The sequence below is a fragment of the Pavona decussata genome, unplaced genomic scaffold (genome assembly GCF_977016875.1).
Source record: "Pavona decussata unplaced genomic scaffold, jaPavDecu1.1 SCAFFOLD_64, whole genome shotgun sequence".
NCBI lineage: Eukaryota > Metazoa > Cnidaria > Anthozoa > Scleractinia > Agariciidae > Pavona > Pavona decussata.
This window is the reverse complement of record NW_028145484.1, coordinates 3,173,587-3,195,275: the sequence shown is the minus strand read 5'-3', so window position 1 is coordinate 3,195,275 and position 21,689 is coordinate 3,173,587. Positions and strand designations below refer to the sequence as shown.

Below are 21,689 nucleotides of genomic sequence, written 5' to 3'. Positions count from 1 at the left end.
TTTCAATGGGAACCATTGGAAGTGACTTGATCAAGTCTTTCAAAATCATCAACAGCTTTGTGAACTACGGTCACAGTATGTTTGGGAAGAATACAGCTTGTCAAACTCGTAATCTCAAAGTTAGAGTTATTAAATATTGGAACCAGCTACCACAACGTGCGAGATACTCAACAAGTATCAACGCCTTTAAGGCCGGTCTTGATCATTTTAAGTTATGTAAACCTGATTCACCTAATGGGTCCTGGGAACTATCGGAACAAATTTGTAATAGAATAAGCGAACATGTAAATTACTTATTGGCTAATCGGGATGTTGCCATGCGGCAAAATATCGTTTTAATTCTATCGCTTTCTTGTTTTTTTATAGCCTACTAGATCTTCTTAGCTTACACCGATATATTTTTATTTCTTACCACGTGATTGTAATAAATTTGTAATTTTTTTTATTAGAGATATCCTAAATAAGATATAATAGTTATCTTATCTTAAGAATAAGCCCTTACTACTCCCCCCTCCCACCACTCCCTGCGGAGGGCCTATTGTCTCTATGGCAACGCTTGCAAGGTAAAAGAAGAGAGAGAAAGACAAGCAGAATGGTGGGATTGAGGTACAAAATGTATGATCAACATTATGGGATTGAACTCAGTTTTATGCTTTTGGTCCTGTGCTGTATGCTGTGAGAGTAGTCTTGAGTGCAAAACCACTTTAAATTCCTAGGTGCTTATTTACCACAATTCTGATTGGATGGAAGTTCAATGTGGGGAGGGAGGGTAGACAACACAAAGACCAGATAGCTAATACAAACCTATATCAGCATTTTAATTTAAAAAGATATATGATAAAAGAGATTTTTCTCTTTGTTAAATTTTAAAAAAATTCTAAATTTTCTTCCGGGAAATGAAACATCTTGATTGGGGGTCTTTAATATCTAGTGTTGACGGCTGCCACTTCAGTTTTTCCATTTAATTTGCTGTAAATGAAAAACAAATAAGAAAGACAAGTCAATAAATATAAATGCATTGAGAACGGTAGCCTGTTTGAAGGTTAATGAGGAAAATATGGCAACGATCGATTGGATTGCGTCTTGCATTCAATGGAACAGCAAACAGCAAAGTACAGCAAACGGAAAAAATGTATTTTCTATTTTCCCCTTTAGACAAGTCATTAAAAGCCTCTCGAACACAAAAAGACCCTTACCGAGTTGTTCATGTATTCGGTAATTTTAGCTTGCTCTGGTGCAGTTCCTTTTAACTGGCTTCTATATTTGTCAAGCTGTTGTCTGTCCTTCATGGCAACTAGAGTCTGTCGAAAAAGCGATGATAAATTAATAATAAAAAAACCCAGGTTAAACCGAGCGATTAATACTGGGCATATAAATGAGATCCTTTACGTTATAATTGCAAGGCTTAAGCTGCGTAATGATTAAAGTGCTCTTACCTCAATTGCCGCATTATGACATTTTATCTTTGTCGCCAAGGAGAGTCTTTCATTTAGGTCGTCAATCAAATTTAAGTACGTGTTTAAGACCTGTAAAGGAGACAGATTAAAGTCAGAAGGAGGGAAGATTAGACAGTGAATCACTCAAGTGTAAATCTACGATCCGCCCTACGCAGTCTTCTTGTCAGAATACCTGTTGCCATGCTACACACTTTGCCGTAGACAAGGTGACTTCAATCCTCTTATCGGGGATACTTCGCAATAGAAAGCAACATGCATTTTTCAACAAGCCAGGTAAAAGCCGGACTGGGAGAACATGCGCGGCCTAAAGTTAACCCAGTTTCTGTAGCATGAATCAACTGAGGAATGCGACGACCACCCCTCTACCCTTCCCCTCCCCCTCCCCCCCTCCCCCCTCCCCCTCCTCCCACGCCCGGGTGGAATGCTTATCCTATATCCCTCGGTGAATTATCCCAGCGTTAGGTTGGCCCGGAACCTATTTATAAACCTTGGCACAGTTGTTCAAAGCCCGATTCTAGTTTAACTACTAATCAATGAAGACCTTTCAAAAAGATTTTTGTTACTCATGTCTGACTTGGACTTTTCTTTATGAATTATCACTAGCTCAAAATTAGCTTTCAAAAACACTTTTTAATGAAATAAAAACCGTAGAATAGCGTTAATCAGCTTTAGAACAACCGGGCCCTGGCTAACTAGTCTATCAGATAGCGAGAGCGAGAAAAAAGGAACAATTAAGCGCTTAAGTAACTGCGGATAGACTCACCCAAACTATTTTACTGTCTACAAGAGCGACATTGCGAGGTGAAATTTCTTGTTTTCACGTGAAAACATGAATAAATAGTATTTAGCGCCGAGCACTTATTGGGACACTCTCCAGATCGAATTGGAATTTAGAAATTTGGCTTTTGAGGAGAGGGGAAAACCGGAGTACCCGGAGAAAAACCTCTCGGAGCAAAGACGAGAACCAACAACAAACTCAACCCACAGATGACGCCGAGTCCGGGAATCGAACCAGGGCCACACTGGTGGGAGGCGAGTGCTCTCACCACTGTGCCATCCCTGCTCACAAAATACTATCCTTCACCCGCAATCTATTATACCTTATTACTTTCAGTACCTGCTCAGGAGCACCATTTTGGTGAAGTAACTCGACCACCTGTTTGAACCCAATGACAGACTTCATCTTAACTGAACCAAACCATCCCTGAAAACAAAACGAAGTAGTATTCTAACAACAACAACAATCTTTATTTTCTTAATTATTACCTATTTACAATTGGACTGACCCGCAGGCAGCTAGTCTTGGCGGACCTGTCCAGGCTTTTAGCCAGGCGGCCGTCCAGCCGTCCAAAGGACGGCCACTTCTCAGAAATGGGAGATTTTCGACGGCCTGTTTTGGGCGGCCATTTACGAACTTCTGTGCTTAATGTAACAAAACATTGTCTATAAATTTAAAAAAATTACATTCCTTTTTGCTCTCAAGAGTTGTTTTAGTGTTGCTGTCGTATTTTTCTTCTATATTAGCACTTTTTGAGCGAGTTTCCTTTCTGTTTTGATCAAATGAATCAAAGTTGAGCGAAGCGATTTCACAGGCAAAGCCGCTGTTCAGTTATATTGGCTTACCACTGAAGTCGTCCCCAGGCTACTTTGCCGGCTGCTATAAATAAATACGCACGTTGGTGATTATTTATGAGGATATGAGTCTTGTCTACGCCGGGATTCCAATTGAAGACGTCGACTACGAGGCAGCTAGAGTATTTTTCGACTGCCAACCGCGAAGAATATAAAATCCAAATAATGCAAAATTTAGGCCCATAAGCAGTTCGACAGTTTAGGCCTTATATTGTTTTATTAAACTGACTTACAGTTGTAATTGAGTAGATTTGTTTTCTTCGAAAAGGTCTTAGGCTTTGCGCTACCAATTGTCTGAATGTAAATGATGACTTCACAACACATAAATTAAAGTTCTTTACTGAAAATAATAATAGATAATGCATTTCTGAGATTGGGAGACTGGCACTTGTAGACCAGAATGCAGTTCGACCAACAAAGCCACGTATATCTGTTCTTTCGTGTAAATCATGGCTTGACAACTTCAAATTTTAATCACTCTTAATAACAACTGGAGTTCCTGTCCCAAATATAATTTAATGTTAAACAAAGTAAGTTGAGGAAACGATAGCTTAGTAAAATTATCAAGGAAAAACAGCGGTTTAATAGGTAAATTGAAAGACGTTTACAGTTGTCAGAATCGCGGAAATCACGTCTAAGAGGCTTCAATTTTTCAAAATTTTCTGGGGGAGCATGCCCCCAGACCCCCCTAAGAGCATGGCGCGTGCGGCGCCATGCTATGTGGGCCTTCGGCCCACATAAAATTTGGACTCCCACTTTCAAAATCCTGGCTAAAAGCCTGGTCACCTGTCTATTTAGTTTTAATTACAAATTCTTTATTTTATATCTACATTGTAGTAAAAAAAGAAGATAAAATAGAAAGGAGTGGGTAGTGGGTAGTATGGGTGGTGCCTACTAATACAGGGATATTTCTGCGCGGTTTAAAACTATACGGAGAAAGCAGAACTTAGCAAGTGCTCTTGGTATCCAAAAAGAAAATTGCGGGTAACCATGCATTTTTCAGAGATAATAGAGCTTCAATTTTGAAAAAACGCCATACATTGCTTTGTATTTTAATGTTTTTTTAGAATAATTGCTGCTTAATTATCTCTAAAAAATGCGTGCTTACCCCCAATTTTCTTTTTGGAGTTCAATAGCCCTTGCTAAGATCTGCTTTCCCCGCATAGTCATAAACCAAACAAAAATACTTCTTTATTAGTAGGCACCGTCCTTAACACCAACGCGCCTATCCACTACACCGGTATTGAGCGAGAAATGGCATAGAATGAAATGACCTTCAATTTATCCCCACCCTCTTAACCCTTCTTACAAACCTTTGCTCTAAACATTTGTTCCAGGCCTTTCCACTGTTTGATCTTGGCCCGGGCAGCTAAGGCCGTCCATTCGTACTGCTTGTCAGTTAACTGCAAAAAGTTTCAGGAGTTTCAGTTTTTTGTGAGCCTAAGTGCCCCCCCCCCCCCCCCCCCCGGACGGAGCTTAACCCGGTTTCTGTAGCATGAAGCAAGTAGGAGAATAGACCCTTCTCCAAAATGGCGGCCGAAAATTCAAATAAGTTAAAATTAAAAACGTATGCCAGCACTAGAAAGAGCACTTTTACTTTAGTAACCCAGCAAAGTTTCAGCATATCAGGTGTGATGTCAGCTGAGAAAATGTAAGTTGAAAAATGAAAAATTTACAGACGTTTGCATGACTGGGGGTATGACGTTTACCCCCAGTCATACAAACGTCTGTAAATTTGTCAAATTTCATCTTATATTTCCTAAGCTGATATAACACCTAACTTGCTGAAACTTTGCAAGGGTGCTCTTTCCAGTGCTGGTATCAGTTTTTTCATTCAGTTCAATTTTAACTCATTCAAATCTGTTGCCGCCATTTTGGAGAAGGGTCTATTGCTATCCCCGGCCCTGGGATGGAATGCTAGTCCATCGCAGGGTTACCCCCAGTAGTATGTCGCCGGTACCCGGGTGAAGAGAGAAAACGTGTAGCAAAGTCTCTCGTCTAAGGAAACAACACAGCGATGAAGAGACCAACCTAGCCTTGAACCACCAACCCTCCAATCTTCCGATCGATAAGTCCGACTCGCCAACCACTACACCACCGCGCCTTCATAAAAGTTACGTTCTTGTTCTTTTCTAGTTAATTTCTCTCACTGTCAAAAACATTTAGAACCAGAAAAGCTCGCTTTACATACCTTAAACTTAGAGCGAATGGCCAAGGGGCTACTGTAAAGGTTCTGCGACAAACAAAGTAAAAGAGTTAATTAGACAACTGTCATCTGCGCAGTCAAACAACTGGACCTGTAGCTAGAAAATACCTCGATTCGTGTAATGAAGATGCCAACTTTCAATTCTGGGAATAATATGCTGAAGTATAATTAAAAGCTGCCGAGCAGCACTTCATTGTGGTGCTGTTCATTATGCTGTACAAGATCGTTTTAACTTTTGAATCTGGGTGAAATCCTAAAGTGTGACCATTCAAATGACATCTACTGAGCAGTAATTTCCTGTAGTACTGTTTATTATGCTACACCAGGTGGTTCTAAATTTTGAATCATGAAATTGAACATTTTAATACTCAGTTGTGAATCCCGCACAGAAAGAGTAACAGTATTAACTATCAAAACAGCAGTTTTGAAAATTGTGGTACCTCGGGTTCTCCGAAGTGATAACGACAACAGTAATACAGCGTGACAATTACAGAGCACAGTGGTAAGGGGACTTTTCGCGGATGTGCAACCAACAAGTGATTCTTTTTCTCGAGTTCTGCTCTGGAATCTTCATCCTGAAATGCAAAGAAAAAACTCAATACCAACAAAAGTTTCCACAGCTTTTTATTTAGATTTTCAATCAAAGCAGCCAACTCCTCAGGACTCTCCAATATGGATTGATGGTCTGGCGTTACTCCAGACTATATCCATCTTCAAAAATGGCAGTGCTGATTTGGCAGTAGGCATTCGCAGACCAAAGCTTGGGCTCTTCATTTGTATTCGTTTTCAAACGACCTGCATGCTACAAGTCAACCCTTAACCCTTTAAGCCCTGACAGTGATCAACATCAAATTTCTCCTTGTAATATCAATGCTTATTCAACTCCTGAGGTCATGAGAATTAACGATATGATCACCCACTATTTAGCTCTCATGAGATGTTTCCTGTGTTTTTGTACCTTTTTTTTTTCACATCAGGTAAATGAAGCTAGTCTGGATTTCGCGTGAACTTTATCTTACAAACTGGACAAAGGGTAGGATTACGGCCAAAAAAATGAAAACCACTATGATAAAACAATCCAATAACTCAAAGATACTTGCATATAGACTCACTCCCACTTTTGCGAGCAAGCCCTCTTCCTATCAAGCGAGCTTGCTCGCAGGATAATTGCATTTGACACTTTACCTCAATCAGTAATTGCTGCTCGAGTAAGTTGATGTATTCCTTCAAATAATTTGTTTGCTCAGCAAGTTGTGGATAACCTTCAAAATAATGGCTACAAACAAAATAAAACAAATCGATTAATTTGGTCATGGAAACCTAATTTTCTCCACAGAAGTTAAATACAGATAAGCGAGGTGAAAAGCCGGACATTAAAAAGCTGGATTCCTTGCAGTACGTAATAACACCTTCAAAGAATCATGAGAATATTTTGGGCATTCATTGTGTCAGTCGATGAACTAAATTTGTGAAAAAGAAATGAGATGAATAAATTTTAAGCCTGGTGAATAAATGCTAGATGTATTTTTCAGTCAGTGAGACAGGTATACTTGGAAAAAGAAAATACACCACTTATCGACATTCAAATGATAATAATAATAATAATAATAATAATAATAATAACAATAACAATAACAATAATAATAAATTAATAATAATAATAATAATAATAATAATAACTTTATTTCAGTGTCAATCTCCTAGCTAGCCTATAATTGGCTTCCTAATCAGGGACACTATCCTAATTAAAACATACAACAATCTTTAAAATTTGCAACAATAAAATCCTAGGCTACAATAACTATATACAATAATGAAATACATATTCAGTAATTAATACTTACTTAATTCAAATCTGTATCTATAAAATCTACAATCTAAAGGCATCTAAAATCTAGCAACTGCACGTGGGGCAGTTGCCATTACAAAAGTTGTTCTCCACCAAGCTAGTGAGATCTCTTTTTCTAATATTGGCCATGAAGGCCGTTAATGTCTGTCTCTCTCTGTCTCCAGGTCTAGGTTTGGACCAAAGTCACGGTCTGAAGATGATCCTAACAGTATGCAGGAAGTTTGTCACATGAACAAAGTTTTTTTTTTCTTCATTGTTGTTGTTTTACTTTATTTTGGTGAGACATGTTACTTAAAAGCAGGTTTGGCAGGTTATTTAAAGCATTTTCTGTTGTGATGAGAGTCAAGAACTTTTTACACAGGTAAGAGACAAAACACTTTTAATGCAGAGAAAAACATGGAACCCCTTAGATACATAGGATACACTTTATGGGCTGTATGAATGATGAGCAATAAGAAATGGAAATAAACGTAATCACCTGAGAATGTATTTAAGCTTGGTTAACCTTACTCCAGGATTTTTCGATTTGATGGCTTGATTGAACTGCAGCATCTGAAAATAAATGAAATATTTTGGGAGTTGCCGGTACCCATATATGGCTAACTTCGAAATAAAATCTACAAAAGACAGCTTGCACAGCCAATGATGTTAGGAAAAACTCATCAGTGGTCTTTAAGATTCAATAAGCTTCCATAACCTTACCGCTGCTTTTTCATATTCACCAATGGATCTGAAAAATGAGTGAAAAAATCAAGCAAACTTGATAGAATCTAGAATCAGAAGAGCATCCTGATTGTGGACTTATAATGGACTTTTCATTTTACACCAAACCAAAAAGGGTTATTAACATTATTGATATTACTGGAAGATCTCCAATTCAGCCAAAAAAACAGTCTTACATGTAGAATTATTTTAATGTCAATAAATTATTTTTTAATGTACAGTTTTTTGGCCTGAAAACGAGCTTGGAATGCTTGGAATGCTTGGAATGCTAAGAAACCCTCAATATTTCAAAATCAACTAAATGTATTAATAACTTTTTAATTGGGTAATAAAGTCTTCTTGTTGCTGTTGTTGTTGTTGTTGTTGTTGGAATATTGTCGCTCAAAATGAAGAAAGTTTAGCACAGATGATAAGACAACCTCATTCCCAGGGTATCTCCTCTTCATGTCCCAGGGAGTGAGAGAGGGGAGACCCCAGAAACGAGATTGGGGATAAGAGGCCCACACAGCCAAGTTTCTTTAGCACAAAGATGTATTTCAGTAGTTAGAATATCTGATTAGCATGTGGCCGGAGAGTGTTCAATGGTTTTGTCTCAATTTGGAATTCTTTGTCTCATGCTCAGATCATTGACATTTATTTATTTTTACATTTTCCTCAATAATTCCCTTGTTTTAAAACTTGGAGAGTTGGCAGAAACTAACCTGTATAATTTGGGGCTCTAGGAAATGCCCATTACTCTTCCAGAAATTTCAGTTAAGGCACCCTCACTCCATATAACATTAGAAGAATTCCCAGCAGCATAATCTTCATTTTTTAAAATATTTAATACAATAAAAACACACTAAAAATTAGACTGAAAATGAGAGTGGGTCAACTTACCTATAAAGTTCCGTCAGCTCAATGTAATCATAATGTTCTTTAAGGTATTTGGCCAAATGGTGTAAAGCTTTAGGGCGTGTCCTTAACTCATCGTGGAGAACCCCTAAAATAAAGAGAAAATGGCACCTTTAGGCAAATGTCTGCAGCATCAGATTACAATCTGTCCTTATCCTTTGATATTGGAATGAATAATAAATTGAAAAAAATAGCATTCCTGCTGCAAGTATTATCCTTGCCAAAAAACTTATACTTTTACTGTTTTGCAATCAGTCAACACCATCACCATGATGAAGACTAGCAGTATAGAAGTCGAAACATCGCGATTCACATCTATGTGACTCAGATGTGAGACAAACGATTAAACTCAGCTACCATTTCAAACTACAATGATGAACACCTTTCATAATTTTGGTTTCAATTGGTAGTTTGACAGTGATCAGTACGGATACTCACATTGTTTAACTGTTTTCTTCAGAAACAAGACGGCCTGGAAATAAAAAGAAGACTCAGTCAGTTATCTGATCTTGCAATTCCATAATTTCAGACATTTTTTCTTAGAACAATGAAAAGGCTACATTATTTTATGAATCTACTAGGAACAAGTGCATCAATACCAGGTTCAGATTTTACATGAAGGGTACAAACAAATGCCGTGCTCCCAGCACTAAGGACACAAATGATAGATCAGAGAATTAACTAATAAACTAAGAATTAACTTTTTGTGGTTGCATTACCGCAGTTGCCACTGCAATCACCCACAGCTTGCTCCCGTCTGGCCTTGTAGCTCGGTTGGTGGAGCAACAGATGATCAAATCGGGAGGTTATGGGTTCAATTCCCTCCAAGGTCAAACATTTTTTCTTTGCCTTGTGTAATCTCCCATTTCCTCACTAGGGGCTCGTGTTCAGTACGTGGGGAATTCCTTGTTTTAATTAGCACTTTAACATACACTGCAGAGATAATTCTCTGATCCATTAGATTGTACATGGCTGAATGGCACATGACTGATGAGATGTCTATATGTAATGCATCAGCCTCAAAATTCAACATGTTCACAGCTTGTCAGTCAGACACTGTGTGTAAACTTCAGGGGAAACGGGGGGTTGGGGTTAAGAGGGTACAATCCCCCATCCTGTAAGGTCTGTAAGGAATTAGAGTTTTTAAAAGCACACCAGAATTGCCTTATGTTAAAACCTACTTTTTCAACCATCCCCGATTTAGCAAGCCTCCTGAGCACCCCCCCCCCCCACCCACCCCTCTTCCAACCCCCTCACCCTGCCCGACCCACCAAAAGAGCTCACATTGAGTGACAAACCTCTCTTTGAAAAAATCCCAATCGGCCCCTTAATTCTGGTGTTCTAAAGAGGTACATCAAACACTACTGGCTAGAATGGCTAAAATACATACAACAGAAACAAATTGAGCACTTACAGCAGTTATGGCATTCCCATCATGCATCTTAATGGCACAATCAAGAAGAGATAACTTATCTTTAAGGGACTTGTAAACTTCAAGGGTGTAGGGCTACAAAAACATAAAAAAAAATTGTGATCTCAATGCCTTTGGTAAAGTCAGTTACACATCATTAGGAGATTTTATATGCTTGCTGCACTAATTGGAAAAAATCATCAGGTATGTCCACCACTGCAATACGATTTTATCCATTATTTTGATTGCCACAAAAAACAATCAAAGTTGCTGATACCTGCAGCTATTAAATTTGCTGGCCAAGCACGACTGGACCCAAATATTGACCATGATCAAAACATTCACACAAGTGTAGGAAATTGATAAGACAAGTATGTTGCTGACCTAAATGCAAGAAATTTTATACATTTCTATTTAAACTAAAGGTTTACTTAATTAAAAGAACTTTTACAAAAATATACATGCGACAGGGACCCTGTTTAATAGTGACATCTAGATAGGATAAGCTGTTGCCCATGTAGCAGATCCCCCTCTCCGAGCCGTTGATGGATCCGAAAATTTGGCAGCGGAGACAGGACTGCGCAGGAGAGAAGCCAAGCAGAGGCAGACAGCTGAAAAAAGTGTACAAGATGCAAGAAGAACAGACAACACCTGCTGATTTACAGTTCAAGTGCAGCCTGTGCAACAGATACTGTCACTCCCGTGTGGGCTTCTACAGTCACAGGCACTGTTCCAGCGCCTCCTGAAAACTGGACTTTTCAGGTACAATTCGATGAATTTTCAAGACCAACGGATGCCGATGGTCAACTTATCTAGAAATACCTGATTTTAACATGTTGTCACCTACCTGCCCTTGAATAATTTTCTTTACAGTTTCTTGCACTGATGGTACTACTGATTTGTCTTTCCTTGCCACCTTAAAAGAAAAACAATTATTAACTAATGATAATTAGGCAAAGCACCTCTGGGAAGACCTGTCTGAATCTGACAACCAAAAACATGACTATTAAGTTTTCATCTTATTGCTTACTTGCAGGTCTCTTTTTAGCTGTCGAATTTCAGCCTGAAGTTTGTTGTATTCTGTGACAGATACCTGAGGGGTGTTGCTGATCACTGCAGGAGACAGGAGATCACAATCTTTAAAAGTTAGGTTTCACATATCAAGCCACATAGACTTCACTACATTTCAACAGTCTCTCTTCTGCTCCTAAACCCTGTCCTTGTCTTCACCCCATTTACAATCTACTGCTCTCAACACACTCACACAGGGCTCTCTATCCCCACCCATCACCCCTGTCACCATTCCCTTTACCTGCACCACACCCCTCTACAAACTAAACTCCTATGTACTTGCACTGTGCCCCCCACTTCAGCTCAGCCATCCTTCACACTATTTCCACTCCCATCGATCTCAATACATCTCCCTCCATCTCTGTTCCCTGCCCTTTATCAACACACCCCGTCTCACAATATAGCATCTCTCTCCCAATTTCACACATTTCAGTGCTCCCCTCCTCTCTAAAAGTTACCCCTTTATACATCCTACCCCTACTCTCATGCCCCACCCCTCAGTGAACCATTCCTCTCTCCACAACCTGCTCCTTTTTCTCCACCACACCACTCTCGCATCCTCAAACTCCCTACATTGCACCTCCCTTGAGCTATCCCTTAAGCTATCTCCTTCTTTGTGGGACATTAAAAAAATACTATTTTTAGTCAGTTTGAAGACAGAACAGCTTTGCAAAAGATTTAAACCGTCACTTAAGGTGAGCTCGCTGTTGTTGCTAGTATGAAGTCGCACAGTTTACCATCATTAATTGAGGAAGATGTACTCTGTATAGCTGCCTGTGTAGTTGGTACTTTTGCCGTCTGGTTTCTGACAGCTGCTGCTGACACATGGGAAGATGGTGTGGAAACGGAAACTGATTGCACAGATGAAGTTGGCTGAGGAGGTCGTTTTGGGACAGCTTTCACCTTGGTACCTTTATAGAAAGAAATTCTCCTCTCAGTCTAACAAAACGAAAACTCTCTGCAGGTCACCATGCATTGTATGACACTTGTATTCCCAAAATCAAAACCTAAGTGACGTAACAATGGGCCTACCTGCAAAGTCCAGGAAAGAACTGAAATTCAGGTTACATTGTGTGACAACTGAAATGAAAACTACTAAGGGACCGTTCATTTTTTATGAGCATGGGGGGGGGGGGGGCTGGTGGGATTTGGGGGGGGGGGGGCCACGAGAAAAATAATGTCACTAAAGGGGGGGGCTACCAAAAAAAATTTAGTGAAAGAGGGGGGGTCACCAGCAACAATTGGCTAGTAGGGGAAATTAAAAGTGGCTCAACACAGAAACAGATGAAGAAATTGAATATTTTTTCAATTTTATTTAATACGATTTTCCTAACCACTTTTAATTTCTTTTCCATACTGAGGTCGAAATCTGCATTTCATATTACAACAACTGAGGAAATGAAGCATATCTGTTGGAAAAGCAATAATGAATATAAACTGAAGTAGAAACCTATGTTTGTACAAGTTCAAATTAATATAAAAACGTAACAGTCTCACTATTGAATCATCCGTGGGGGAGTAGTTTTCTATTAAGTGGTTGTACTCGGAACTATATCAATAGATTGTTTAATGTTCTGTTTAATAGTACTCACTTTTATAAAGACTGTTGATTAGTAAATTATTTGAACCCAGGAGTATCTGTAGACAAAGTAGTATGCCTAGTGTGAACATCCAGATTAGTTTTTAATAAAAGAACTGTTGTTGGTGACTTCAGTTGACGGTAAATCTGAGCCGTAGGCCATCTTCAGAAAAGCTTGTAACTATCATTTTTAATAGCAGTACTTTAATATCCAGGCGTGTAGGAGGGGGGGGTTCGAGGGGTTCGAACGAACCCCCTTTGAAGATCAATAATGGCGGAAGAAAAAGCACAATGAGGAGGTTGAACAACTACATGAGGTGTACCATGCGAGAGAGTAGAATGTCTGCCCTGGTTCTAGTGCATATCAAATATGATATGCCTGTCAATCTTGATGAGATAGTCAATTTGTTTGAAGGCCTACACCCGAGAATGATGCAGTTTACCAGCTTGGTGTATGACTATCAGCAGATCGAATAGCTATTAGAACTTGACAGGGCGCGGAATGTACATTGAACTTTCTTGTTAAAGTTGAGACAATTATGCCGAAGAAATGATGTATATAGCTTAAAAAGCTGCTGTAAAACAAATTTGTGATTTGCCTAAAATGGGTCTGAAAATGCAGGAAATGAGGTTTCTGGGAACCTAGATTTTCAAAAATTTCCGGGGGAGCATGCCCCCGGACCCCCCTAGTGAGAGTGCCTCCGGCGCTCAACAAACACCCCTATCTAACCCTTACCTACGCTCCTGATATATTGTGTCCGCTGTTTTTGTTTCTGTTTAATATGACTCGTAATCGTTGATTGGTATGCTTCGATCCATATTTTGTTAGTCAGATCTGTATGTGTATTATATGTTTCTACTCGAAGGGGTGTAATTTCACTTTAAACATTTGCTTGATTAATTTTTATAGTTCCTCTAAGAATCTAAATGGAAATTTAGGGTTTGCTGTTGCCGTAAACGTGTTGCTATCAATAAAACGTTTTTTTTTTAAACAAGAGAAATCTTTACCTAAGCAGAGCACGGTAACTTTTTAATAGTACTGTAAAGAAATCACAGTAACAATAACGTTTATCTTTGATATAAACAGTACATATTAAGCGTTTTGCTAAGGTTAGGAGTATGATTTGTTTCTGGTTGGGCGGGAGGGGGGGGGAGTCATCAGAAAAAAATAGTTTCTGCTTGGGGGGGGCCATGTGGAAAAAAATTGCATGCTAGGGGGGGTCATACAGTTTCGTAGTGGCAATTAACCAAATCCCACCAGCCCCCCCATACTCATAAAAAATGAACGGTCCCTAAGCAGAAGTGGTCCTGTTTATTACATTGTACAAGGTGCTTCTAACTTTTAATACCGTGGTTGAAATCTTCAAGTGTGACCATTCAAATGAAAGCTACTGAGCAGTACTTTCCTGTGGTACTGTTAATGCTGTACAAGGTGGTTCCAACTTTTGAGTCTGTGGATAAAATCCTTATGTGTTACCATTCAAATGAAAGCTACTGAGCATTACATTCCTGTGGTGCTGTGTATTATGCTGCACAATGTAACAAGTTCTAATGTTTGAGTCTATGGATGAAATCCTATCTAGAGTACAACCATTCAAATGAAAGTTACTAGTGTAGGATTGAGCACTAGTCTTGTGATTCTAACATGAGCCTGTCGACGAAAGTCAGTTATACAATTATATATAGCATTTTAGTATTACATATATATAGCATTTTAATTTATTTATTTATTAGTATCATACCTTCAAAAGAGGTATTTTGTTTATTTGCTGTTAGGTTACAGGACACTGATGATGGCTGTGGTCGTGTCCGTGCTGACTGGGCATCTGAGCCTGAGCGAGGCTTTCCTTTGTGAAAAAAAAAAACATCACACAAAGTTGAAAGACTTCTACCCTGAGTATAAAAGTATTATCTTACATTGGATTATCTTACATTGCTGGTCCTTGCAATGTGTTTGATCATGCTAGAAAAATCAAAAAATATGATACATTGTTTTAGACATTTTTCAAATTGCTATATGTTGCCTGTGAAGAAAACAGCGGGGATCACAGAACAGAGCAGAACATTTCCAACTTGAGAGCATTGGCTGCGACATTGATGCAACTCACTAGCAAAACTCATGTAAACACAATGCTCACAATTTTTGTCTTTAACAGATCAGTAGGCAGATATTTGCAGCAGCTCTCCGGGCAGCCCAAGCTACCACTAAAAGCAAATCAACTCAGTACATACCTGTACTGATGCTATACTGCGCACCTCCCCAGGCCACTCCAAGGTCCCCTTCATCATCATCATTATCACTGAGTGACAGATTACGAGACTGCTTCATAAAGTCTGCAACCTCTTTTTGACTCACCCAAGTGAAACTAGAGTCAGTGATTCCAAAATCTCCTTCATCATGGAAAGGATTGCGACGAGGTTTCCTGTCATCCTCATCCTCAACATCAAACACCTCTTCACTGGAAAATTATACAAAACATTATAGTATCTTTGTGTGAAGGTACCATTAATATATATGATTTGTGTCCACATGCATGAAAAGCTATTGATTGAAGCTGAAAATCTGTCCTTCAGAATAAGCATTTGAGTACTTGAGAGTACATGTAGGCATTTTGGCCCAGGAGAGGGGGCAGGAATTTAAGCAAACAATGTGTGAGATGAAAACACAAGGATGTCAAATGACCTAAGGTAGACTAATGCCCAACCCCTGGGTTAGACAATGTTGAAAAATCCCCACCCCCCCCCCATCCCCCCCCTCCACTAAATCCGGGGGAGGGGAGGGATTACCACTGCTGGACTAGGTGGTTTCCACTGCCGTCATGTTGGTGGACAAAACAAAAGAAAATTTGCTCACATAGTTTGCAAAAAATGGAAGTTCACTCCCAGAGGTGAAAAATCTTATTGTTCCTGTCCACCAACATGGCCGCCATGACGTCACATACCAACAACTGCAACTGACATCGAGCTGCTCGCAGATTATATGCCAGCTCGACATTTTCATTAAAATCCACGTCCCATTTTTCTTGTATGCGTATCTCAAGCTAAAATTTAAAATAATTGATGTACTTTCAATGTACATGTACGGAACAGATGCCAAATAAAAGTAGATAGTTCCTTACTCACCTTTTCTCCAACTGTCGAAAACTGAGCCCTCGAGACTTGGAGAAATAAAACGCATGAAACACAATTTCAGGTTAATTAAACAAACTGCAAAGCTAATTTCTTCCTCTTATTTTATAAACCCTAACTCCCATTTGCTAACTGGCATTATCTGTCGCACAAAACGCATCAAAGGAAACGACATGCCTACAAATAATCCTTACCGCCATGTTGAGCACTTCCGCAAGATTACAAACACTTTGTGTAACTGGTAACATAGTGTGTCACAGCTAGTCTCCGAATTCATATTCAGCTGTTTTCTGTGTTCGCCATATTTTTGGACAACTTCTCTATAGAAACGCAAGTATTCTGGAACAGCGAGACTATCCATGGATGCTGAGGTGACGCTAATTAATCTGCGTAGCTGGCGGGATGTTGACCGAAGAAGAAAGTTGAGCGAAGAAGCAGTGATGCCACGGAGGGGAATGGGAAAAAGGCGATTCGAAATCGGCGGCCCCCCATACCTCCGCTAAACACCCCACCCCACAAAACGCAAAATCAAGAAGTTCTGCGGGACCGTAACATCCTCGGAGACCCAGGGGTATAAGTCGCTAGGAGGGATTTTCATGGGCGAAAGTTTACAACATGAAAATTCCTTCCTCCCGACCCAGTGCTCAGCTACCCCTGGGTGGCCGAAGTCAGAATAGCCTTGCCTTGTTCCTAGGCCTCTCCCTGTTTTTCATCTCAGCCAATCCATTTCGTACGATAAGAGAAGCAGAGATCGATACAACGTAGAATTAGGTTTTAGAGTGTTCTATATTTCGGCTGGCCAAACCAGCCTTCTTCAGGTACAATGAGAATTTGCATTAGGACATACGCTTATATTACAAGTATTTGTATAATAGCGGAACTACAGTGCTAGTCGAGTTCCCTTGGGACAGTTCACAACCAAGCAGTAAATGTCCCTCTCCTGCTCTTCTCGCCCCTCTCAATGTTGTTTTCGGCAATTGTTCTTGTCAAACTTGTGAGCCAACATTGAGAGGGCAGGGTAGCGAGATCTGTCCCAAGTAATTTGACAAGCACTGTAGGTAAAACATAAGTGATTGACAGTATAAAAGATGGAGCAAATGAAATAACAATAATAATAATAATAATAATAATAATAATAATAATAATAATAATAAAAAGGAAAAAAGCTTGCAAATTTCTTCGCAAATATTGAGGACAAGTGAAAGAAGAAGTGCTCTGCCTTTTGAGATTAGAAAGGCTTCCCTGGCCTGCTGGATTGAGTTTCGATTAGTATAGACTTTTTCTATGGGGATTAATTGCATGTCGTTAGCGGTGCGGTTAGGAACGGTGAGAAAGTGTTCTGCGGCTGTGGTGGGTTTAGATTTAGTGTTAGGGTTAACTATGGTGCGACGGTGTTCATTAAAGCGGTCTTTTAAGCGTCGTTTAGTCTCTCCTATGTATTGTAAATTACAGCGGTTACATTGGATCATGTAGATTAGATTTTTAGTTTCACAGGTCAGGTTAGATTTGATTTGGCGTCTTTCACTGTTCGCCTTGGTTACGTCACCGAAACGAATTTATCGCAAGGGGCCGGGATAAAGCCGTACAGGGACTAGCCAAAGAATAGCCTGTGTGTCCCGGGCTGTGTGTATGCAAATCTCGTACCCAGTTACCAGTACTTTAAATTTGTACTCTTTTTATATAAAACTTTATGCTGAACTTTGCTTACTGCGCATACGTTCTGCGCATCTCGAGATGCTCGGATTTTCTATGGGTGGTTCCTACTAATAGAGGGATATTTTTGCGCAGTTTAAACCTATGCGGTGAAAGCAAAACTTAGCAAGTGATCTTGGTATCCAAAACAAAATTAGGGGTAGCCATACATTATTCACAGATAATAAAGCTTCAATTTAGAAAAAACGCAATAAATTGCTTTGTATTGTACTGTTTATTAGAATAATGATTGCTTAATTATCTCTAAAAAAATGCGTGTTCACTCCCAATTTTTTTTCTTTTTTTTGGATTTCTATAGCCCTTGCTAAGATCTGCTTTCCCCGCATAGTCATAAACTACACAAGAAATACTTGTTTATTTATTAGTAGGCACCGTCCTTAATTCAGTAGAAAGAAAAGTGATTTACACGTCAGAAGAAAGAAAATTCACTTCCATTACGGTGGAACAATTAAACCATTTGCAAAGAACATAGACCGTGATCGAATAAGGAATGGACCATTTTCTTTTGTGGGAGGGGCGTGGGGATTGCGTGGGAATAACTTTAAAAATTCCAGCAAAGCTTTTCTAAAGAGATCATAAATGTTCACTTTCAATAACTTCTTTTTATTTATTTGTCACACCGATAACATTTAACAAATTATTGGTCTAAGTACAGACTACAGAACGGAAGTTATCCAGTTTATGCTGTCTTCGGTGGTGACGTGACGTAACTCTGGCTTATCCCGCGCGGGAAGGCCTATAAGAGGGACGAGGATAAACGGGCTTGGGGCTGCACCAATAGAAAGAGTAAAGCCAGTTGTTGATCACAACATAACCGGATTGGCCCACTGTAATCCATCCTTTGAACCCAGGACGCATGCCGGGAACTGAAAAACAAAAGCGACATATCCAAGGTGTAAATAACGGGGAAATCTATCAATTCTAGAAAAGCTTTATCAGTAAATTGAGTTAGAACATCAAGGCAAATACCGACAGGGTAAACCATAGCGAGTTAAGGATAGTCTTGGAAAAAAAAATTAAACTTACAGGGAGGAAGTGGATGGATCAATTTGTAATCAACCGTTACTTTTGAGACTGACTTCAAAAATATATGGCTGCTTTGTATACATGTTAATGACTAATTGATTAACTTTTGATTAACTTTTACCAAGCATTATTTCGTACAGAAATTCTCACAAAGAAATAGCAATCATTTATCTTTGCTTTGCCTTGAAAGGGCGAGTGTTCCTTACACCGCTTTGTATTGTTACATGTGTTTCACCGTCTTCTAAACTGTTGTACTGATTGGAAACGCCTCTCAGAATAGACTTGATCTGACTAAGGTACAACCATTATTTACCATAGCAACGACGTCTGAAGCAGTAGCAAAGGTTGAAAGAGGCGCTGTTGCCGACATTACTTGGAACACCAATGGAGAGATGGAATAAGGGACGAAACTGACGTTTCTCTTTGGAGTCTTCCTTCAGAGAAGCGTCTTCTGCAGTGTTGGCAGTCTCGTCCTCTGTGAAAGATTTATCCGCGGGCTGTTCTTTCAACAGCTCGTCAAACTCGGTGTCTGTATCACTTTCAGCTGTGACAAAAGCCAAACATATTCCGACCAAAACCAGTATCTCCAACAAACGCATATCTGGTTGCTGCAATTAAGTAAATGTTGACACAAGAATTATGAGAAAGGTTTCTATAGCCTTTTAATTTCAGCATTACCTAAGCGGCTCACGATACTGTTAACTGACTTGTAAAAATAATGTTAATGGTAAAAGTATAATGAGCAAACAGTGGTCCTACGCGTGCATTATAGTTTTGGTACATGTCTTCGCCGTCCTCTGTAAAAACAACAACGTGAAATGACCAAATCCAAGGTTTGTAGAGGACGTCTACACGCGAAGGTCAATTTTTCATCTTCTTACTTAACTTGAATGCCGTTCCTACCAATTCGGTTCATGGATAGTTCGCCCACAAGATGGACGAGTTCGACTAATCGCAAAGTGTAATTTACATTTTGAAACTATGTTTCGTGTTCGTTGTGGTTGCTTGCCCATTTCCTGGAAATAGCACGAAAAGAAAGTAGAAGGACAATGAAACAACTTTCCGATTTGAATGGACACACTTTATGATTTTATTCACAGACTAAAACGTCTTCACTGTTTACAACGAAGTAAACTCGTAAAGTTCCGTCGGCTTCAAAGTCCATTTATGTGTTCAAGTGCTACTCTACAGAACACAATTCCGCACCTAATTATTTGCCTCGATTATTGACTATAAAAAGGGTTACTAAATGCATTAAAAAGTACTGAGTATAACCGCAAACCAAATGCTTAGTTGGTTCAATTTATATTTCATAGAGGAAAAAGCACTGTACTAAAGAATTGGCTTTCAACTTTATCCCGAATGTAGCCGGATCTGGGAACAAATATTCATCAGACTGTTTTCCAAAAGAACAAAGTTTGAAGAGAATTTTGCAAAGATGCAGGCAATATTATCTATCATTGAAATCAACTGATGTAGTGACTTACCTAAAGCTTCAAGTTTAGATGATGTACTGCAGGTTCGTCTGACTAGTCGTCACTCAGAAGGTTTCTCTCCAGAAATGATGAGCGCAGTCCAAATGCCGACGTTCTTTTATATCATCAGCATTGAAAAGCACATTTTAAAAAACAAATAGACTCCATTGATTTATTTTTCTAGTTCGTTGGCGTGGAAGGTATACACATGGGAAATACATGACAGAAGAACAGCTTATTGAAACACAAAAAAAATTATGACGGTTCACTTTAGAACTGGGCGGGCCTTCAAAATTTCCGCGATTAAACTGAGCGCGCGCTAAAGCACGAAAAGCCATTATATACAGGTATATATTGAGAACACTTTGTTTAACTCTTTCTTCAAAACACTTGCCTTAATTATTAATTTAAAAAATTGCTGAAGCAGTACTTATTTCCGAAACACAAAAGATTATCGAGGCAACCGCTGAATACATATTTCCTTGTCAACAGACCTAAACGCTGCAAACAATCGAAATATCGTGGAAAAACTAACTGAAAACAGCCTTCAAAAACAGGCAGAAAAACAAACATTTCACTGTGCATCTTAAAAATCTCAAAATAGAACTTGGGAAAAAACTGTCAGCAACAGCTCTATTGACGGTGTTAAAAAAGTTGAACTGCAAATATACATGCTCAGTTCATCTATACCCGTGAGATTCAACATGTTTCAATTTCTCATCGGATGATCCGCCGCGGAAAGGGTCAACTGACATAACGTGAGACCACAGTAAACAGTTCTTAAGTCTCCACAAACTTAACTAAGAGCTGAACTGGCACTCCTGAAAGCCCAAACCGGATCATCGATTTCCGCTACAGTGGAACCTCGATTTAACGAACCTCTATTAACGAAGTCCTCGGTCTTAATGAACGATATTCTCCAGCCCGGCAAAAATAAAATGTATGAAACCAAGAAAAAGACTACCGATCTCCCTTGTCGCTTGGCACTTCGTTACTAACGAAGTTCGTCAGAACAGTCAGTCATATTTACCAATTGGTTTCTTGTTTTCAGTGCAGAAAAGCAATGAGTCCTAGAACGAGTCGCTTTTGTTTTTATTGCTTTCCTTTTATTGATCTCCTAGCTTGGCCGATTGTCACCCAGTCGTAAAGGGAAATTCTTATGGCGTTATATTTAACTCTTAATCAGCGAGACTAAATTTAAATCCAAGACTTTCTTTCGTTGTGATTCATGCAACTAACAACCGTTTAGTGTGGGTGAGGACCGCATAACCTCCATACTGAACATTTTTTCGTGTTCACTGTTGATTTGTCTCGATCTTTAGAGGAGTCCAAATACTTCAGTTTAAGGTTACGCTCGATTGACGGTATTCCGGAATAAGAATAAGCGGAATAGCTGTTAGATTTCTCTTTTTATGTAAATTTGGGAAGACATTTGAGCAAACTTTCACTGACACATGCAACAAAAGAGCCGTTTCATACTCTAGTGACTCCAAAAGCCTTTCGCGAGGGATTTCTTGTCATCAT

At 39.3% G+C, this 21,689-nt stretch overlaps 2 protein-coding genes across 2 annotated transcripts; both read right to left on the bottom strand.

Moving 5' to 3' along the window:
- Positions 1 to 794: 794 nt before the first annotated feature.
- LOC146478493 (spermatogenesis-defective protein 39 homolog) lies at positions 795 to 16,230 on the bottom strand. Its single transcript, XM_085112027.1, has 20 exons — positions 16,146 to 16,230; positions 15,946 to 15,980; positions 15,055 to 15,281; positions 14,565 to 14,669; positions 11,981 to 12,154; positions 11,203 to 11,285; positions 11,020 to 11,088; positions 10,176 to 10,268; positions 9,200 to 9,233; positions 8,747 to 8,849; positions 7,847 to 7,874; positions 7,623 to 7,696; positions 6,481 to 6,571; positions 5,736 to 5,870; positions 5,281 to 5,322; positions 4,403 to 4,492; positions 2,575 to 2,661; positions 1,437 to 1,526; positions 1,197 to 1,301; positions 795 to 969 (listed from the first exon to the last, which is right to left on the bottom strand). The coding sequence occupies exons 1-20, from the start codon at positions 16,197 to 16,199 to the stop codon at positions 949 to 951; spliced, it is 1,740 nt and encodes a 579-aa protein (XP_084968153.1). The 5' UTR covers positions 16,200 to 16,230; the 3' UTR covers positions 795 to 948.
- Positions 16,231 to 18,246: 2,016 nt separating this feature from the next.
- On the bottom strand, positions 18,247 to 21,249 carry LOC146478492 (uncharacterized). The gene is made up of 3 exons (XM_085112056.1): positions 20,178 to 21,249; positions 19,004 to 19,298; positions 18,247 to 18,530 (listed from the first exon to the last, which is right to left on the bottom strand). Exons 2-3 carry the CDS (start codon positions 19,287 to 19,289, stop codon positions 18,382 to 18,384), a joined length of 435 nt encoding a protein of 144 aa, XP_084968182.1. The 5' UTR covers positions 19,290 to 19,298; positions 20,178 to 21,249; the 3' UTR covers positions 18,247 to 18,381.
- Positions 21,250 to 21,689: the final 440 nt, after the last annotated feature.

Bases quoted from the DNA above. Each gene is read 5' to 3' on its own strand.
- LOC146478493 (XM_085112027.1), bottom strand. From the start codon at position 16,199: ATGTTACCAGTTACACAAAGTGTTTGTAATCTTGCGGAAGTGCTCAAC. The intron at 15,282-15,945 runs GTGAGTAAGGAA...ATAATTTTCCAG, and splicing joins TTTCGACAGTTGGAGAAAAG to TGAAGAGGTGTTTGATGTTG. The intron at 14,670-15,054 runs GTATGTACTGAG...TTTTTCACAAAG, and splicing joins GCAGTATAGCATCAGTACAG to GAAAGCCTCGCTCAGGCTCA.
- LOC146478492 (XM_085112056.1), bottom strand. From the start codon at position 19,289: ATGCGTTTGTTGGAGATACTGGTTTTGGTCGGAATATGTTTGGCTTTT. The intron at 18,531-19,003 runs GTAAATAATGGT...TTTGTTTTTCAG, and splicing joins CTTCAGACGTCGTTGCTATG to TTCCCGGCATGCGTCCTGGG.